Consider the following 16,946-nt stretch of genomic DNA (forward strand, 5'->3'; position numbering starts at 1 on the left):
TTGATCAGCTATAATTGTGAGCATAACATGACTATGTTGCCATATAATTCAAAATTTTCTTCTAGTAAAATAATCTTCATACAGAAAAACAAGCTGGCATAGAAAATGATATAACATCATTAATTTGTTGCCAATTCCAAAATTTTCAGCCTACATGTAAAATTGTCTTCATAAGCAGATAACTCAAAAAAGATATATGAGCCAAGGAAGAAAATAGAGTATAAACAACATCGGACAAGGATGAAGACAATCGACATTGTGAACCAGATAAAATGTACATAACACACATTACATTGTCACAAAATAAATAAATAAAAAAGTCCAGCTAACACAGAATAGTTATTCTTATTAGAAAATGGAATGGAACAGAGGATATCAAAGTAAAGCCATAGGTAAATATGAACTTTCCCATCCAATTTACAAATAGTAAAGTCCAAGAAACTATGCTTCTCTAGCTCAAAACTGTTTCTTCAAGCCGGCTAAATTATCAACGTGCACCAGGAAGATTCAATAAGAACCTCATTTGTCGAGCTCCATTGCTTGGGCAGCTTTAGCCTTTGCTACTGCTGTCAACTTGGTCTTCACCTTTCTCTTCCCTACTTGAAACCCACTTGCACCGTTCTTTTTCTTGTCTTTCCCGTCAACCTAATCACATTCAGTCCAAGAATAAATCAACAAAGGAAAATCTCTTCTTTTTGTAACTTTACCAGAAAAAACATTGCAAAAGACTGTAAATAGCAAATCAATTTCTTAAAAAAATTACCCCAAGTAATTAATCAAATAAACATTATATGAAAAAAAAAAAAAAAACCTCAAAACATATAGGTGCAAACCATATATGATTTTCTTGTAAATCAAACAGCACAAATTTATGCACCTATAGAGCAAACCCAGAAAGTATGAAACTAACCTTCATTTTATTCTTCTTAGTTTGAAGCTTATTTGCTTTCTTCTCCTTCTCTTGCTTCTCTCCTAACTCACCAAAATCACAAAACAATTAAGCATATTTAACAAGCTAATAATATAAACAGAGAAAGAAGTGAAGATGTGCATACTTTGTAGTTCGAATTCATGCTGTCTTTTTCTCCGAGCTAAATCGTTTTTCTTCGACATCTTAATTGTTCTTTTATCAGACGCTGATTCAGTACTGTTTTCTTCTTGATGCGTTAGAACGTCAAAACCCTAACCCTAGCTGAACTTAATTGAATAAGTTTCTATAGTTTCTTTTTTCCACTTTTGTCCACTAACTTTTACATATTTACAATCTACCCTCACACCTTAATATTCCGCACGATATTGTCCTAAATATTTAATATAAATTTCCATATAAGTTAAAGTGACAAGATTAACCCGAGGTTCGATGTAATCATATAATAGCAAATTTTCGTATCTTAGATGTTATACTATTATGTCTTAACACATATATAGCGAATTATTCTATTATTTATTTTAATATTTAAAGTTCAATATTATTTCATAAACTTTAAGAAGGTTTTATTACTTAATTAAAATCTTATGTTGATGTTAACTCTATATTTTATTAAATGCAATGCATTCAAATTTAAATCATGTAAAATGTATATAAGGACCATCTTTGAGTAACTTAAATGGTAGAACAAGCGTTGAGATGTATGATTAAGACGTGTGATCTCAAGTTCGAATCCTTTAACTTTCAAAATTTAAGTGGATGATCATAATAATGAAATATTGTGCTAATCACTTACAAGGATTAATATGTTAAGATTCTTCCAAAAATTAAATAAGATAATTTATGTTTGTAAATAGAATTGTGTTTATAATTATAAGATTACGAATTATGATGATGATTTGCATTATAATTATTAAAAGAGTAGACGACTTTTTCCCACCCAAGGTTTGGCCTAATGACACTTTCCCACTCGCCAAGTTTCATAATGACATTTTCCCACCCTCCATTATAATTTGACTGTTAATTTTAATTGTAGAAGGATAGAATGGTAAATTCACTCAATTTTTTTTTCTTTAAATATTAAAATATTTTAAAAATTATATAAATAAATACGAATATTGAAAATAGAAAAAGCAGTAGTCGCCTAGTAGGTTGTCGACCAACTAGTGTTGGCAGTTCTTAGAATCATCAACAGCGACCAGTCTAGTGCTACCGTCAACGCTCTCTTCGCTCCCTCAGACACTGCCTTTGGCCAACCTCGCTCTCCCTCCTCCAACTCCACTTCTCCCCTCTTTTTCTCACTCCCCACTCCCTCAAAACCCACCCTTGCAACTTATTTCCCTTGTTTGCAAATCCTCGACGACGATTCCAGCAATTACTCTTAAATTCTAACAATGGAGATAGTGTAATTCCTTTTTCGTTGATTGTTAGAATCGTCAACTCAATTTGCTTTAATGAGTAAACAGAATAAACCATCTCTCTGTACCATCACAATCAACTTCTTGTTTGAATAATTGCAGCAATTACTCTTAAATTTTGCGGTTGTTTCTCCATTGATGATGTCCAAATCATTGAACCCACCTCAGAATTTTATAGAATTTTCTTCTTAATTTGTTGAGTGTCTCGCAAGAAGCAATTGGATCTAATTGCTAAAGCAAAAGCAAAGGAGGTCAAATAAATGGTGGTTGACGATGATTCCTCCTTCCGTCTCTTTATTAAAAGAGAAAAAAGAAAGTCCTAGCCGACGGTAAAAGAAGAAGAGAGAGGCAAGAGAAGAAGAGAAAGAGAGAAGAGGAAGAAGGGGGTAAAATGACATTATTACCCTTTATTTGTTTGAAATTACTATTCTATCCTTATGCAATTAAAAATTAACAGACAAATTGCAAAGGAGATTGGGAAAANAGAGCAAACCCAGAAAGTATGAAACTAACCTTCATTTTATTCTTCTTAGTTTGAAGCTTATTTGCTTTCTTCTCCTTCTCTTGCTTCTCTCCTAACTCACCAAAATCACAAAACAATTAAGCATATTTAACAAGCTAATAATATAAACAGAGAAAGAAGTGAAGATGTGCATACTTTGTAGTTCGAATTCATGCTGTCTTTTTCTCCGAGCTAAATCGTTTTTCTTCGACATCTTAATTGTTCTTTTATCAGACCCTGATTCAGTACTGTTTTCTTCTTGATGCGTTAAAACGTCAAAACCCTAACCCTAGCTGAATTTAATTGAACAAGTTTCTATAGTGTCTTTTTCCCCCTTTTGTCCACTAACTTTTACATATTTATAATCCACCCTCACACCTTAATATTCCGCACGATATTGTCCTAAATATTTAATATAAATTTCCATATAGGTTAAAGTGACAAGATTAACCCGAGGTTCGATGTAATCATATAATAGCAAATTTTCCTATCTTAGATGTTATACTATTATGTCTTAACACATATATAGCGAATTATTCTATTATTTATTTTAATATTTAATGTTCAATATTATTTCATAAACTTTAAGAAGGTTTGATTACTTAATTAAAATCTTATGTTAATTTTAACTCTATATTTTATTAAATGCAATGCATTCAAATTAAAATCATGTAAAATGTATACAAGGACCATCTTTAGGTAACTCAAGTGATAGAACAAGCGTTGAGATGTATAATTACGACGCATGATTTGTCTGTAGAAGGATAGAATGGTAAATTCACTCTATTTTTTTCTTTAAATATTAAAATATTTTAAAAATTATATAAATAATTACGAATTTTGAAAATAGAACAAGTAGCAGTTGCCTGGTAGGTTGTCAACCAACTGGTGTTGGTGGTTCTTAGAATCATCGATGGCGACCAGTCTAGTGCATCGCAAACACTCTCTTCGCTCCCTCAGACATCGCCTTTGCTACCTTCGGCCAACCCTCGCTCTCCCTCCTCCAACTCCACTTCTCCCCTCTCTTTCTCACTCTCCACTTCGTCAAAACCCAACCTTGCAACTCATTTCCCTTGTTTGCAAATCCTGACGATGATTCCAACAATTACTCTTAAATTCTAGCAATGAAGATAGTATAATTCCTTTTTCGTTAGAATCATCAACTCAATTTGCTTCAATGAGTAAATAGATTAAACTCTCTCTCTGTACCATCACAATCAACTTCTTGTTTGAATAATTGCAGCAATTATTCTTAAATTTTGCTGTTGTTTCTCAATTGACGATGTCCAAAACATTGAACCCACATCAGAATTTTATAGAATTTTCTTCTTAATTTGTTGAGTGTCTCGCAAGAAGCAATTGGACCCAATTGCTAAAGCAAAAGCAAAGGAGGTCAAATAAATGATGGTTGACGATGATTCCTCCTTCCATCTCTCTATTAAAAGAGAGAAAAGAAAGTCTTAGTCCACGGTAAAAAAAGAAGAGAGAGGCAAGAGAAGAAGAGAAAGAGAGAAGAAGAAGGGGGTAAAATGACATCATTACCCTTTATTTGTTTGAAATTATTATTCTATCCTTATGCAATTAAAAATCAACAGACAAATTGTAAAGGAGACTGGAAAAATGTCATTATGAAACTTGGCGGATGGGAAGTGTGATTTGGCCAAACCTTGGGTGGGAAAAAGTCGTTTACTCTTATTAATGGAAGAAACTATGAGAACTATTAAGACACGCGTTTTGACATTTGACCAATAACTAGTGTTGGTACGAAAGGGCCCCACTAAGTGCACATGCAAAGCAAAATACAAAAGACGGAATCAAAACGGCGCCGCTTAAAGAAGAAAAAAGAGGTGCAAACGGAAATGATTACGGCGGGGAGCAAAGAGAATGATGAAAGAAGCGTTAGCTTTTGGAGATTGGACCCTCACTCTTCATTTCTCTTCTTCAAATATTACCAGCTCAGCACAGAACAGCTAAACCAAATTTCTAAAATAATCAAAATTCTTTTCATTTATAAAAAAAGTATTTCTTTTATATATAAAATATTCAACAGATTCTATGGCCTTGAATAAAAATTCGTGACATGTCGGTAATTATCGCCTTATTCTTTTATCATCAACAAACAAACTATTAGATATATACATGTGGTCTGATCTGATCTCATTTCTTCTCTTGTTTCAACACTGATTTCATTGTTATTACAATCTCAATGTGGATCTTGTAAGTCTTGAATTCATCCAGAGGTCTTCCACCTGTGTTTCCTTTTTATCTTTTGGTTTGGTTTGTGTAGTGGGTTGGAGACTAAAAAGGTGTGGCATTGAAAGTGAAGTGGGTTTTTGATTTTGCTATCTGGGTTGTGATTTAATTGAGTTTTCAACGTCACTCAAGACTGGGTTTGACTCTAAAAGGAGCTGCACTTTTTCAGGTAGGTTTTATTGCTTGTGTTTTGTTTTATTAACTAATTTTGGTTTAATTAAAGCAAAGTGGTTGAGTTTTTTCTATATGCATTAAAGATTAGGTAAGTAAAGTTCTGATTTAGTTAGTACTTCATTGCAGAAGATGAACAACCCTTTTCCGGAAAAATTTACTCAAAATGTTAATTTTTGCTTTATTTTTTATATTTCTTGAAAAGCTATTTTATTTGATAATTAGCAATTCAATAAGACTTGCTAGCTATTGCGCCTGATCTTATTCAAATTTGCGCTAGAAATTAATTAGATTATTTTGATTGCGTTTTTAACTCAGCAAGATGTCTATATTTGATCCAATGTTCTATGGTGGATGAAATTTAGTGGATGACTGTGAATTCTTATCAGTACTAATGAGATTTCAATTTGGCTGCAGCTGCTCATTCTGCCAGCAAAGTATATTACTTTGCATGAATGAACTGGGTGTGCAATTGATGCTGGTGTTGTTTAGAGGGGCAAATCATTGAAAAGGTTTCTATCGTTTTATGCTTTGATTTGTGATATTGAGATGGGGGTTCAGTGTTCTAAACTCACAGTGTGTTGCTGGAACTCACAATTCAAAGCATCAGTTCTTGAAGCTCCTGATGTTGGTGGGTAAAAGTAATTTCTGGCATTGGTTATTGTCTTCTCCAAGAAATATGGGTTTGATGGTTGTTAATTGTAATAATGTCTTGCTGCTGCAGAAAATGATGAGAAGAGTGAGGCTGACTGCTTGCCTGTATTCCGTGAATTCACATTGGAGCAACTTAAAAATGCGACATCTGGTTTTGCAGTAGAGAATATTGTTTCTGAGCATGGGGAGAAGGCTCCAAATGTTGTTTATAAAGGGAAGCTGGAAAGTCAGAGGAGGATTGCTGTTAAGCGTTTTAACAGGATGGCTTGGCCTGATTCACGGCAATTCTTGGTAGGCAGTCACTAACATGAATCATACTGTATACACTTTAACATTCACAAAGCTCATGCTTTTGGCCAGTGTTTCTTCAATTATCTATGCTTTTACATAAAGCTATCCTGGATAGATTGTTTATTTCTTTCTTTTCTTTTCATTAATTCTTCTTTTTTTTCTTTTTTTACCCTTTTTTGGCTCCAATATTTTTATTCTTTTCCTTTGGCTCCAATGAATTTTTTGTCGTTTCCTTCTTTTTAGCCAGATTACAAGTGCATGACACATGTCTTGTACATCTTATGGTCAGTGTCAACATCTTTTCTTTCTTTGAGTTAAAGATATCAGTGGACCACTATTTCTGTTTCCTTTATTAATGACCTTGGAGATGTACGTTACCTCTGGCCCCTGACACTATCTCATGCGTATATTTTCTGGTACTGCAGGAGGAAGCAAGATCGGTTGGCCAGCTACGAAATAATAGATTGGCCAATTTACTTGGCTGTTGTTGTGAAGGTGATGAGAGATTACTTGTGGCAGAATATATGCCCAATGAAACACTTGCCAAACACCTTTTCCATTGTAAGGCTTTTCCTTGTGTACCTTCATTATTTCGATAGATGATTTACTTAGTCCAGCATTTGGCATCAGATGAAAGTGTTTTTGCATAGCTTTTTGTACTGATAAATTTGAACTTAATATACATGGAATATATTTAAAATTGTCTTGAATCAGGGGAAACAAATCCTATGAAATGGGCAATGCGATTAAGGGTTGTTCTACATCTTGCTCAGGCCCTAGAATACTGCACAAGCAAAGGACGAGCCCTTTATCATGACCTAAATGCCTACAGAATTTTATTTGATGAGGTAAGTGAACTTATTACTCTCTTATTTCAATACCTTTTTTCCAGTTAGATTGTATATCAGTTCGTCTACTTATGCACTAAAAATTCTACAGGATGGTAATCCAAGACTTTCAACTTTTGGCCTGATGAAAAATAGTCGGGATGGAAAAAGTTATAGCACTAATCTTGCTTTTACTCCTCCCGAGTATCTGAGAACTGGTATGTACTTCTCCATGAAAACAGTACATCTTTTCTAGATAATTTTTTCAGTAGGATTTGGTAGTGAATTCTTTGTGCGACCTTCCTGTGAGAATTCGGGGTTTCAGTTCTAAAAGGCTTTACTAGAAAGCATTCAAATAAGAGTCTGAAGGCCCTTGGCAATCGGCCTATTTTAAGCATGATGTATCATTTACAACTGGTGTCTGATTATATTATGACACGGGTACTTTTTCATTATGATCAACCAAGTACACTTTTATGGTGTTCTTTTCAATTGGTAGAGCAATCCGATTTTTACCGTGGTTAGTGTACCATTACCTCGTTATTATCCTTCAGAAGTTTGATTGATCATAATTCTCTACACTTTACTACGTGATGGAACCATTGATTTTTAGTTTTATAATTCTTTGTGATCATGTTTTTGCAGATGCAAAACATGTTTTGGAATTGGCCTTTCATAACATCTAGGGTGCTTAATAATGTAGTTATTTTGCCTTGTTTTGTTCTACAGGAAGAGTAACTTCTGAAAGTGTAATATATAGCTTTGGGACTCTTTTGCTTGACCTTCTCAGTGGGAAGCATATTCCCCCAAGCCATGTAAGTTTCCAGTTTTAGGAAAGATCAATGTGGCTAATTTGTTTGTTACAACTAGAACATAAATACTATTTCTTTAAACTTCTGGACATCTAATGCTTAAGCAATTTGTACCAGGCCCTTGACCTGATACGGGACAGAAATCTTCAGATGCTGACAGATTCCTGCTTGGAAGGACAATTTACTGATGATGATGGAACTGAGTTAGTACGCTTGGCTTCTAGATGTTTGCAGTATGAACCTCGAGAACGCCCAAACCCAAAATCCTTGGTGGCTGCTTTGAGTCCTCTTCAGAAGGAAACTGAGGTAAATTGGTTTCTGTTTCTCAAGAAGCAAGACATTTCATTCTATGTAACTTCAAATTTGAGAAGTATCAAGTTTAATTAATTTATTGCATATATCTTTCTTGTGCAGGTACCTTCACACGTCTTGATGGGAATTCCACACAGTGCTTCAGTCTCTCCTCTGTCCCCACTTGGTGAAGCTTGTTCAAGAAGAGACTTAACTGCCATACATGAGATCCTAGAGAACCTTGGCTACAAAGATGATGAAGGAGTTACAAATGAGGTTCAGTATATGTTTTCAACTGTAAAGAATAGCTGAATCTTTTTCCAAGTATTTGTTCAATACTGTCTATGGTCTGCTTCTAGACGCATTTATCATTGGATTTATAAGCAGTTCAAGTTATGCCTGCCTTGCATGTTCTGTTTATTGGTCTCGTGGTCTAATATGCAAAAAACCTTATTTTTAACTAAACATTTTCTTTTGTTATGATATGTTACAGCTCTCCTTCCAAATGTGGACAGACCAAATGCAAGAAACATTAAATTCAAAGAAAAAGGGTGATGTAGCCTTCAGGCAGAAAGAATTTAGAGATGCAATTGAGTGTTACACACAGGTGAAAATCTTATCATGACATCTTCGGAATATTTTACAAATGTCAGCATCTGTAACTCATGGATGCATGCTGTTAGCATTAACAATTCAAACTAGCATGTCTTGCCAAATGACCACCTATTACAATCTCAATCTGTTTCATAAAATCTCATTTGATAGATATTACTCATTTTATTCACTTACAGAAATATAAGTTCATCTATCGGATGTGTTTGATAGTCATCACAATGCCACGAGAAGAGCGCTAGCAAATTCTTTTAAGATTGTATTTAACCAAGTCCTTCAATTTAAGCTTTTGATATCTCCAAGAGGTTGGGGATGGGGTTATTTAGTATTGCATGGATTATCTATTGTTGCTACTAAGGATCCTGCTAAATGCTAATGATTTCTCTTCTTTGACTGGCAGTTTGTTGATGCTGGAACCATGATTTCTCCAACGGTTTATGCACGACGTAGTTTGTGTTATCTCATGAGTGACATGCATCAGGAAGCTTTGAATGATGCAATGCAAGCTCAGGTCATTTCCCCCGTATGGCATATTGCATCTTATCTTCAGGCTGCTGCCCTCGCTGCACTTGGCATGGAGAATGAAGCTCAAGTGGCACTGAAGGAGGGCACAACTCTTGAAGCAAAGAAGAATGCAACAGCTGCACAAAAGTAAACAAGAAGAAAAAAAATAAAAAATAAGGATGTGCAGATTCATGAATGTGAAGATGAATACATGGTGTTGATTTTGATGAATCCACAACCAGGCTAGGGAATCTAAGAATTACAGGATTGAGACATATCAAAGTAGTAGTTCTTTTAATCCAGTTTATGGCACAAGTATCACGGGTTTGAGGTGATTATGGACGGACAAAGATATTGTGATAGATGTAGGCTATCCATTTTTTTTCCTACAGGCGTGTAAGCAGTTCTTTCATTCTTTTGTGCGGTTTGATCATTTATGCATATGTAATGTTCCAATTTTTCATACTTCCATTGAAAATGGAAGCTTTTCCTTTTTTGAAGAAAAAAAGATGGGAGGCTAAGATTGTTGACGAGGTTGTAATTTTGTGTACAGATGCTTTGTGTGTTTTTCTAGTGAAATTGGTGTCTTTAGACAATAATTTTCTTCACTTGTCCTTTCTGCTAAGGGTGTTGTGCTATAACTCTAGAGTCGCTAAATACTCAATTACAGCTGCTCAAAATAAATACTAGATTCTAGAGTGTTTTTATTTTTATTTATAATTTCACATCATAGAGCGCATATTTTACCTTCACAGGAGTGTAATTGTATTTGTACTTTGATCTTCTATATCAAAGGAGAGTGTAAGTTTAAGAACTGAGAACATGTGGTGATGCCGTTACTGCAGAATGCAGATAGTAAAGTCTCTTTCATTGTTTAGGCGCTGGACTCGCAACTATGAATTTGGCAGTCCATGAACACATTTCTGCCTGTCCTAAAATCGTACTAGAAACCCGCTTTTGTGTGTTCCTGCAATCGGCCGGACTTGCCAGCCTCATGTATTTCTCAGTTCTCCCAACGCAAATCCTTTTTACCAAGTCCCAATTCTATCGCATACCACTAAGAAGTAAGAAGACATCAAGGCCTTGGGAAAAAAAAAAAAATGATAAATTCGGGAATCTTTAATATTTTCAAAATCCAATCATACTCTACCAACTCAAAATATTTTTTTTAACTCATAAGTTTGTTAATTTAAGTAACCAACACCAACAATAAAATTTATAAATTAATAAAAACACTTTCACCTACCCACATATTATCGGCAACCGGCCACCACCGTCGAAAGATGGTCAGAATTTGCTATAATGATGCATGACCAATTGGAGGTGATGGTCGTGCGCTAATCTAACCTTTTTCGACCAGATCGACGCACGATCGGTCAGATTCAACCAGTCATACGCCATTTTGACGCCTTCCAACCACCCTCCGACAGTGGTGATTAACTACCGATATTTAATGAGTAGATGAAGATGTTTTTATTTATTTTCAATGTTTTATTATGAAGGGTTTTTAACTTAATTAACAAATATAGAAGTTTAAAAATTAATCTAAATGTTTTCTAAAAATTTATTAAACACATTTTTAAATTCAAGTCATATTCTCATAATAAGAATCTAACTTAACTTTTTCAAAAATACAACTCTAAATACTCTGTCAAACACAGCCTTAATCGGTTATGTAAAAAGTTAAGAGTTAGAATTACAATAAAAATTCTCTTCATGAATAATGTGGGTGGCCCACATACATTATTTCCTTTGAAAGAGAGGGTTCATTGGCTTTCTGAATTCAGTTTTCGAAATAATTTCTTTGTCACTCCATAAAACACAGGTTGAGTGCCGGCAAAAGTGAGTTCCAGCCAAATACATTATTTCCTTTGAGAGAGAGAGAATTCATTGGCCTTCTCCTGAATTCAGTTTTCGAAATAATTCCTTTGTTACTCCATAGTAAACAGGTTGAGTGCCAGCAAAAGTGATGAAGTTCCAGCCAAAAGCTGATCCTCCAACAATACAAGACCCTTGTCTCTCAGCATCTTTTCCCTGCTGCTTCTTGGACTCTATTTCAGATGATTTTGCACTTACCCCGTCTTTTTGAGGTTGCTCTGCCACCTTAACATCTTGGGGTGGCTGGCTTTCTGCCACAGCCCTACCCTTCACTGTGATCACTGTTTCTGCTTTGTATAGTTCCATCAGAATCTTTATCTCTGCAAATTGCAAGTTATATTGTCATCAGCTAATTTATGAAACAAAACATACAGCCACACCACACAACAAAGGGTGATGATCTCATACACTTGCATCCATTATAACAACTTCTGAACATCAGCAGCAACAATCACAAGGTTCAAATAATGGCATCCAAACGGAACCTAAGAGACACTTCGCATACAAACAAAACCGACTGCTCCTCAACATCAAGGTAAATTCATCTGAATAATTGCCCAAAGTGTAAACTTAAATGTAGTTCAAATTAGATAAAAAATTCAAGAAGTTGCGAACAAGCCAGTTATGTCCAACTGATTTCCATCATGATTCTGCAGAAGGTACCAAATCACGGCAACAAATTGTTAAATAAGTGAAGCATACGACGTCGTTCAACCAGGAAACAAAACGCTGTCGTTTTGTTCATTATTCCAAATGAATCTCAGCCATCAAAGATAAAGAGAATCCAACGGCTCAAATGCATTCAGAAGTCAACAGTATAAAAGGGGACTATTCACGCATTTGAGGGCAATCGAGTTTAGGTATTCGTTTCGTTTTCTCTGTAAAACTCGTCTGGTCTGGGTTAGGGTTTAATGCTCATTCTGGGTTTCTTCTTTGTGTGAATCTATCTAGAGTTGTGTTTGAGGGCAGGGGTTCCTTGAAGGTTATAGAACACTCTAGGGCTATTAGGATTTGCGGGATATAGGGAAGTGAAGTGAGTGAGTGTTTGTTTCTGGGAATATCAGTGAAGAAGATTCTTCTGTAAAGTGTAATCTTTGAGGAAATCAATACTAGTGCAGTGAGCTCTATATTCTGGAGTTCAACGTGGATGTAACTTGTTATATATTGAACAAGCGAACCACAGTACATCTTGTGTTGTGTGATTGTGCTTTGTTCTTGCAGTTTCTGTTTTGTTTTGTGGCTAATCTTGCAGGTTGAAGGATTGGTATTGATTTACAACATTGGTATCAGAGCTTTTTAGGTCTTAATCGAGTCTAGGGTTAGAAATCGTTCAACTCTTGACGAACTCAAAAATTAAGGTTTGTCAGATTTTGGGGGTTTTTCGATTTAAAGGTCCTTAGATCATTAGGCTATCAAATCTTGTTGAGTCTTGGGGCTAATTCGTGAGATTAGGTCACATACACAAGGGATCGACGAAAATAGGGCNCCCAAAGTGTATCAACTTTCCAGGGAAATAGATATATGATGTAGAACTGGAGCATACTGTGATTCTGATAAGCATAACAACAATGGTCAAACCAGATCAGCAAGAGGGAATTAACAAGCCAAATGGCATTATTAAAGGAAGATAATAGCTCCTAGACGGAAAATAAAATTGCAAAGATAATATAACAAAGACAACAAAAATTATCAACAAATATGGAGGGACAAAACCTCATTATAAGACAAAGCCTTGACTGATAGAATTTGAAGTGGACTTGACTCTTCACCCAATAAAGGTTTGTTAAATGAGAGGATTATCTTTTTTTATAAACCAGTAGACTTGACCGTGTCTAATTGATGAAAAGATTACCCCGTAAGATAACATAACAAAGACAACAAAAATTATCAACAAATATGGAGCGACAAAAGCTCATCATAAGACAAAGGCTTGACTGATAGAATTTATTGACTCCTCACCCAATAAGGGCTTGTTAAATAGGAGGATTACCCCCTTTTATAAACTAGTTGAGATTACCCCTCTTATAAAGCAATAGGCTTCACCGTGCCTAATCGGTGACCTTGTTAAATAGGAGGATTATCCAGTAAGTTTGAGCGTGCCTAATCGGTGTGGAGTTCCAACACACCCCCTCCCCCTTGGTGCCTAATCGGTGGCCTTATTAAATGGGAGGATTACCCAATAGGCTTGAGCGTGCCTAATCGATGTGGGACTCCAACACTCTCCCTCCCCCTCACAATCATCATAAGACAAAGGCTTGACTGATAGAATTTGTTGACTCCTCACCCAATAAGGGCTTGTTAAATAGGAGGATTACCCCCTCTTATAAACCAGTTGGGATTACCCCTCTTATAAAGCAATAGGCTTCACCGTGCCTAATCGGTGGCCTTGTTAAATGGGAAGATTATCCAGTAAATTTGAGCGTGCCTAATCGGTGTGGGATTCCAACACACCCCCTCCCCCCTGTGCCTAATTGGTGGCCTTGTTAAATGGGAGGATTACCCAGTAGGCTTGAGCGTGCCTATTCGGTGTGGGACTCCAACACTCTCCTCCCCCTCACAATCAAGTCCATGTATTGAGTCATACCTATTGATGGAGGTACTCGCTAGTCAAACACTTAGCTCAACTGGGTCTTGCTCTTTTCACTATAATAGAATTTGAGATAGGCCTAACTTTTCACTCAATAAGGTCTTATTGAATGGGAGGATTACCCTCTCTTATAAACCAGTAAGCTTAAGCGTGTCTAGTCTGTATGAGACTCTTAACACTTCCCCTCACAGTCAACCCATATGTTGGGTCATGCATGTTGATAGAGGTAGTCGCTAGTTTTAATTCTTCACCTGTTGATCAATCACTAAGCTCAATTGGACCTAACTCTAATACCATGATTGAATTCGAGGTGAGCCTGGCTCCTCATCCAACCCCAAATTCTATGATGATATCAAGGCCCCAATTTGAGCTCAGTTACCTTAAAATAAATCACTTTTGCTAAAAAAAACTGGCTAAGAGCACATTTGTATGTCTAATCAAAACAAATCCAGATATGAAATCACTAAAATGTGAAAATAGAGCAAATTCTTAGTGAGTAGAAGAACCCAATTGCATTACCAACGCAAACCAAGAAATGAAAGGACAGGATCACGAATTCTACAACAAATTCAGACAAAATCGAAAATTTTTGGTGATAGGTAAGAAGTCTACCTCGATAAAATGAGGACGAAGATCTTTAAGAACAAGACGCATCTTGTAGTAGTTGGAGTTTTGGAGTTGTCCGTTGTTGTCAAGAGGTCTTTTCTTGGTGGTTTTAGGAGGAAGAGAAGGTGGAGGAGGAGCTTGAGGAGGCACAGTTTGTGTAGTGTCTGGTGGTGAATCTGTAACTTGGGCAGGCACAGTTTGTGTCGTGTCTGGTGGTGGATCTGTAACTTGGGCAGGCACAGTTTGTGTCGTGTCTGGTAGTGGATCTGTAACTTGGGCAGGCACAGTTTGTGGAGTGTCTGGTGGTGGATTTGTAACTTGGGCAGGTGCGTTCTCTGCTGCTGCTGGCGGTGGTGGATTTGTAACTTGGGCAGGTGCGTTCTCTGCTGCTGCTGGCGGTGGTGGATTTGTAACTAGGGCAGGTGCGTTCTCTGCTGCTGCTGGCGGTGGTGGATTTGTAACTTGGGCAGGTGCGTTCTCTGCTGCTGCTGGCGGTGGTGGTTTTGGTTCTTCCATGGAAGCTCTTGTCAGTGTCTGAGTGAGTGCTGAGACAACGGAGTCTTAGTCAGAAGCTTAAGACGTGTTTAGCGCTTGTTAATAATAATAATTTGTGTAAGCAAAATAGCAGAGTCAAATAATGTACAAGGAAGTCAAAGTGTGAGACAACATAAATCTCGAACTTACGAGGAAATTGGATAAGATGCTAAAAGTTAGGGTGGATTTAAATATTTTCCACAACTGAAACATCCTATTTCTTCCAAATCCTTCTCCTTCTCTCTTTACTGTAAATTCCCATTTCTCTGCTTGTCTTTCTGAAATCAAGCGAGTGGATGTGATGAACCCACAAACAGAGAAGTTGGTGAGAAGAACAACGATGGTGGCAACTGCAGTTGCCTCTTATTTTTTATTAACAGCTGATTATGGCCCAGAACCTAACGCACTTGACCCTGTATGTTTCTTTTAACATTATTTCTTTCTTTCTTTCTTTTTTAATATGCATTTCTCAGTGAAGATATTACTTTATTTCAATTTTACTCTATGGGTTTTTGTCAAAGGTTTTCTTTTGGTTAAATAAGTATTTGGTTCTTTCCTCTGTTACCAACTTACCATCTTTACGGGTTTTTATTATGTTAATTCGTTTCGAATGAATTGGGACTTTGTGATTTTGCTATTTTCTGAAATTGCTAGTTGAATTTATGAGTCAATAATCTTGCATTGAACGGTCATGTGCGAGTTTTTGCTATTTGTTCTGCAGTTGAATGTCAGTTTCTACCTTGTTTTTGCCGTCAGTCTTTTCGTGCTGAAAAAATGATCTCCTTTTTCCTTTCATTTAGTTTTTCAATTATATCAATCACATTGGCAGTTGGCATATGCCATGAACCTATTTATAGGTATAAAACCATTAAGTTTTCAATTACAATTGTGTTGCAGTATAAGCCTGAAACTTGTGATTCAATAAGTTGATGTCCCGTTGCATGTGTTTTTTCTTGTCAATAGAGTTTTATGAGCAAAAGTTTGCTTAGGATTAGCTTATGGGCTGGATGTATTGAAATTTTATATAGATCTAAACAATCAGGATTAAAGTTATAAATTTGTTAGGGTGAGATCAAATTTATAGGCTTGATTGTTATGGCTCCAGAGAATAGTGACTTTCAGCTGCCACTGAAATCCTTTCTAGTGGTTTATATTAGATGTGTTCTGTCTTTGGTTGAAGCATGAGGATGCAAATTGTTGCTTGGGGAGTTTGTTTAGTAGAATACTCAGATTTGAACAGTCTCCTTACCTGTTGAACTTTTGTATAAAACACAGTGGTATGTTTAGTTACATTGATAGTATGGCATATTGGGCTCTCAAACAACGATTTTTCTTCAGCTTTCAACTTATAATTAATGGCATGATGTAAAATTTTTTTGTCTTTTCCATCTTTTAGTGCATTGAGAATTGGGGGGAGGGGGGAGTTGGGAGTTGGCAGAGGGATCTGTTGAAGCAAGCAACTTTAATTCACCATCTTTTGAACTTATGGGTTTTCAACTTCTTATTTGTTTTTTTCATTTTAATCCCCTAAACCATTACCTTGGGAATGTCAACAGTAGACAGTGTTTTATTGGCTTTCTATGAGAAGTTTCAATTTTAAGGTTTCCAGAAAGAATGACAGCTAGAAGGAATAAGCAGAATATTGACAGGACACAGGCTAGAAGATTTATTCATGTTTAGGGCATTGGGGAGGTGATTCAGCTTAGGGAATTTGCATATGATGGAAACTAGTCTGCTTTCCTTAATTTTTGGTCAATTTTGTCATCCTCTGTTCTCCCAATCACCACATCGTTAGTACTGAATATCATTTCTTAACATATATTGCTCCTGAATTTATTAAATTGTAACAGTTGGTTGAAGATTGATATATGATTGTTCTTCTGATGGCATTAATATGCAATGGCAGATTAAACGGGCAATACTATCAGCAGAAAGCTCAGTGAAAGGGTTCATCTTTGGATCAACAAAAAAATCTCAAGAAAACCAGACTAAGGAGCTGAACTCCGGAGGTGCCAAGGGAGATCCTTAGGTTATAAGAAGTTAGGTTTGCACAGGAGCATGACTGTATTGACTTTTTA

The 16,946-nt window shown here is 36.1% G+C and overlaps 3 protein-coding genes across 5 annotated transcripts; 1 reads left to right on the forward strand and 2 right to left on the reverse strand.

Moving 5' to 3' along the window:
• Positions 1-197: 197 nt before the first annotated feature.
• Positions 198-3,267, reverse strand: LOC116142675. Of its 2 annotated transcripts, none has more exons than XM_031428097.1 (3): positions 3,005-3,267; positions 2,860-2,921; positions 198-645 (listed from the first exon to the last, which is right to left on the reverse strand). In XM_031428097.1, exons 1-3 carry the CDS (start codon positions 3,060-3,062, stop codon positions 520-522), a joined length of 246 nt encoding a protein of 81 aa, XP_031283957.1. In that variant the 5' UTR covers positions 3,063-3,267; the 3' UTR covers positions 198-519. The 2 variants fall into 2 exon arrangements, with proteins under 2 accessions (XP_031283957.1, XP_031283958.1); XM_031428098.1 differs by lacking the exons at positions 2,860-2,921; positions 3,005-3,267 and adding exons at positions 911-972; positions 1,056-1,144.
• A 1,519-nt stretch (positions 3,268-4,786) lies between these two features.
• LOC116142617 (serine/threonine-protein kinase BSK3-like) lies at positions 4,787-9,429 on the forward strand. 2 transcript variants are annotated; one of them, XM_031428045.1, is made up of 11 exons: positions 4,787-5,270; positions 5,690-5,903; positions 5,997-6,217; positions 6,643-6,778; positions 6,932-7,065; positions 7,157-7,262; positions 7,774-7,859; positions 7,974-8,162; positions 8,271-8,423; positions 8,641-8,754; positions 9,160-9,429. In XM_031428045.1, the coding sequence occupies exons 2-11, from the start codon at positions 5,822-5,824 to the stop codon at positions 9,412-9,414; spliced, it is 1,476 nt and encodes a 491-aa protein (XP_031283905.1). In that variant the 5' UTR covers positions 4,787-5,270; positions 5,690-5,821; the 3' UTR covers positions 9,415-9,429. The 2 variants fall into 2 exon arrangements, with proteins under 2 accessions (XP_031283905.1, XP_031283906.1); XM_031428046.1 differs by lacking the exon at positions 4,787-5,270 and adding an exon at positions 5,331-5,363.
• A 1,488-nt stretch (positions 9,430-10,917) lies between these two features.
• On the reverse strand, positions 10,918-14,940 carry LOC116142648 (ran-binding protein 9-like). Its single transcript, XM_031428076.1, has 3 exons — positions 14,304-14,940; positions 13,899-13,979; positions 10,918-11,461 (listed from the first exon to the last, which is right to left on the reverse strand). Exons 1-3 carry the CDS (start codon positions 14,848-14,850, stop codon positions 11,151-11,153), a joined length of 939 nt encoding a protein of 312 aa, XP_031283936.1. The 5' UTR covers positions 14,851-14,940; the 3' UTR covers positions 10,918-11,150.
• Positions 14,941-16,946: the final 2,006 nt, after the last annotated feature.

This window comes from Pistacia vera, unplaced genomic scaffold (assembly GCF_008641045.1).
Source record: "Pistacia vera cultivar Batoury unplaced genomic scaffold, PisVer_v2 Contig413, whole genome shotgun sequence".
NCBI lineage: Eukaryota > Viridiplantae > Streptophyta > Magnoliopsida > Sapindales > Anacardiaceae > Pistacia > Pistacia vera.

Excerpts from the sequence above, each read along its gene's own strand:
- LOC116142675 (XM_031428097.1), bottom strand. The coding sequence starts at position 3,062 with ATGTCGAAGAAAAACGATTTAGCTCGGAGAAAAAGACAGCATGAATTC. Across the intron at positions 2,922-3,004 it reads GCATGAATTCGAACTACAAA|GAGAGAAGCAAGAGAAGGAG; the intron begins GTATGCACATCT and ends TTGGTGAGTTAG. Across the intron at positions 646-2,859 it reads CTAAGAAGAATAAAATGAAG|GTTGACGGGAAAGACAAGAA; the intron begins GTTAGTTTCATA and ends GAATGTGATTAG.
- LOC116142617 (XM_031428045.1), top strand. The coding sequence starts at position 5,822 with ATGGGGGTTCAGTGTTCTAAACTCACAGTGTGTTGCTGGAACTCACAA. Across the intron at positions 6,779-6,931 it reads TGCCAAACACCTTTTCCATT|GGGAAACAAATCCTATGAAA; the intron begins GTAAGGCTTTTC and ends GTCTTGAATCAG. Across the intron at positions 7,263-7,773 it reads TCCCGAGTATCTGAGAACTG|GAAGAGTAACTTCTGAAAGT; the intron begins GTATGTACTTCT and ends TTTGTTCTACAG.
- LOC116142648 (XM_031428076.1), bottom strand. The coding sequence starts at position 14,850 with ATGGAAGAACCAAAACCACCACCGCCAGCAGCAGCAGAGAACGCACCT. Across the intron at positions 13,980-14,303 it reads CACCAAAAATTTTCGATTTT|GTGAAGAATTAAAACTAGCG; the intron begins GTCTGAATTTGT and ends ATTGATCAACAG. Across the intron at positions 11,462-13,898 it reads TGTGAGGGGAAGTGTTAAGA|AGATAAAGATTCTGATGGAA; the intron begins GTCTCATACAGA and ends TGCAATTTGCAG.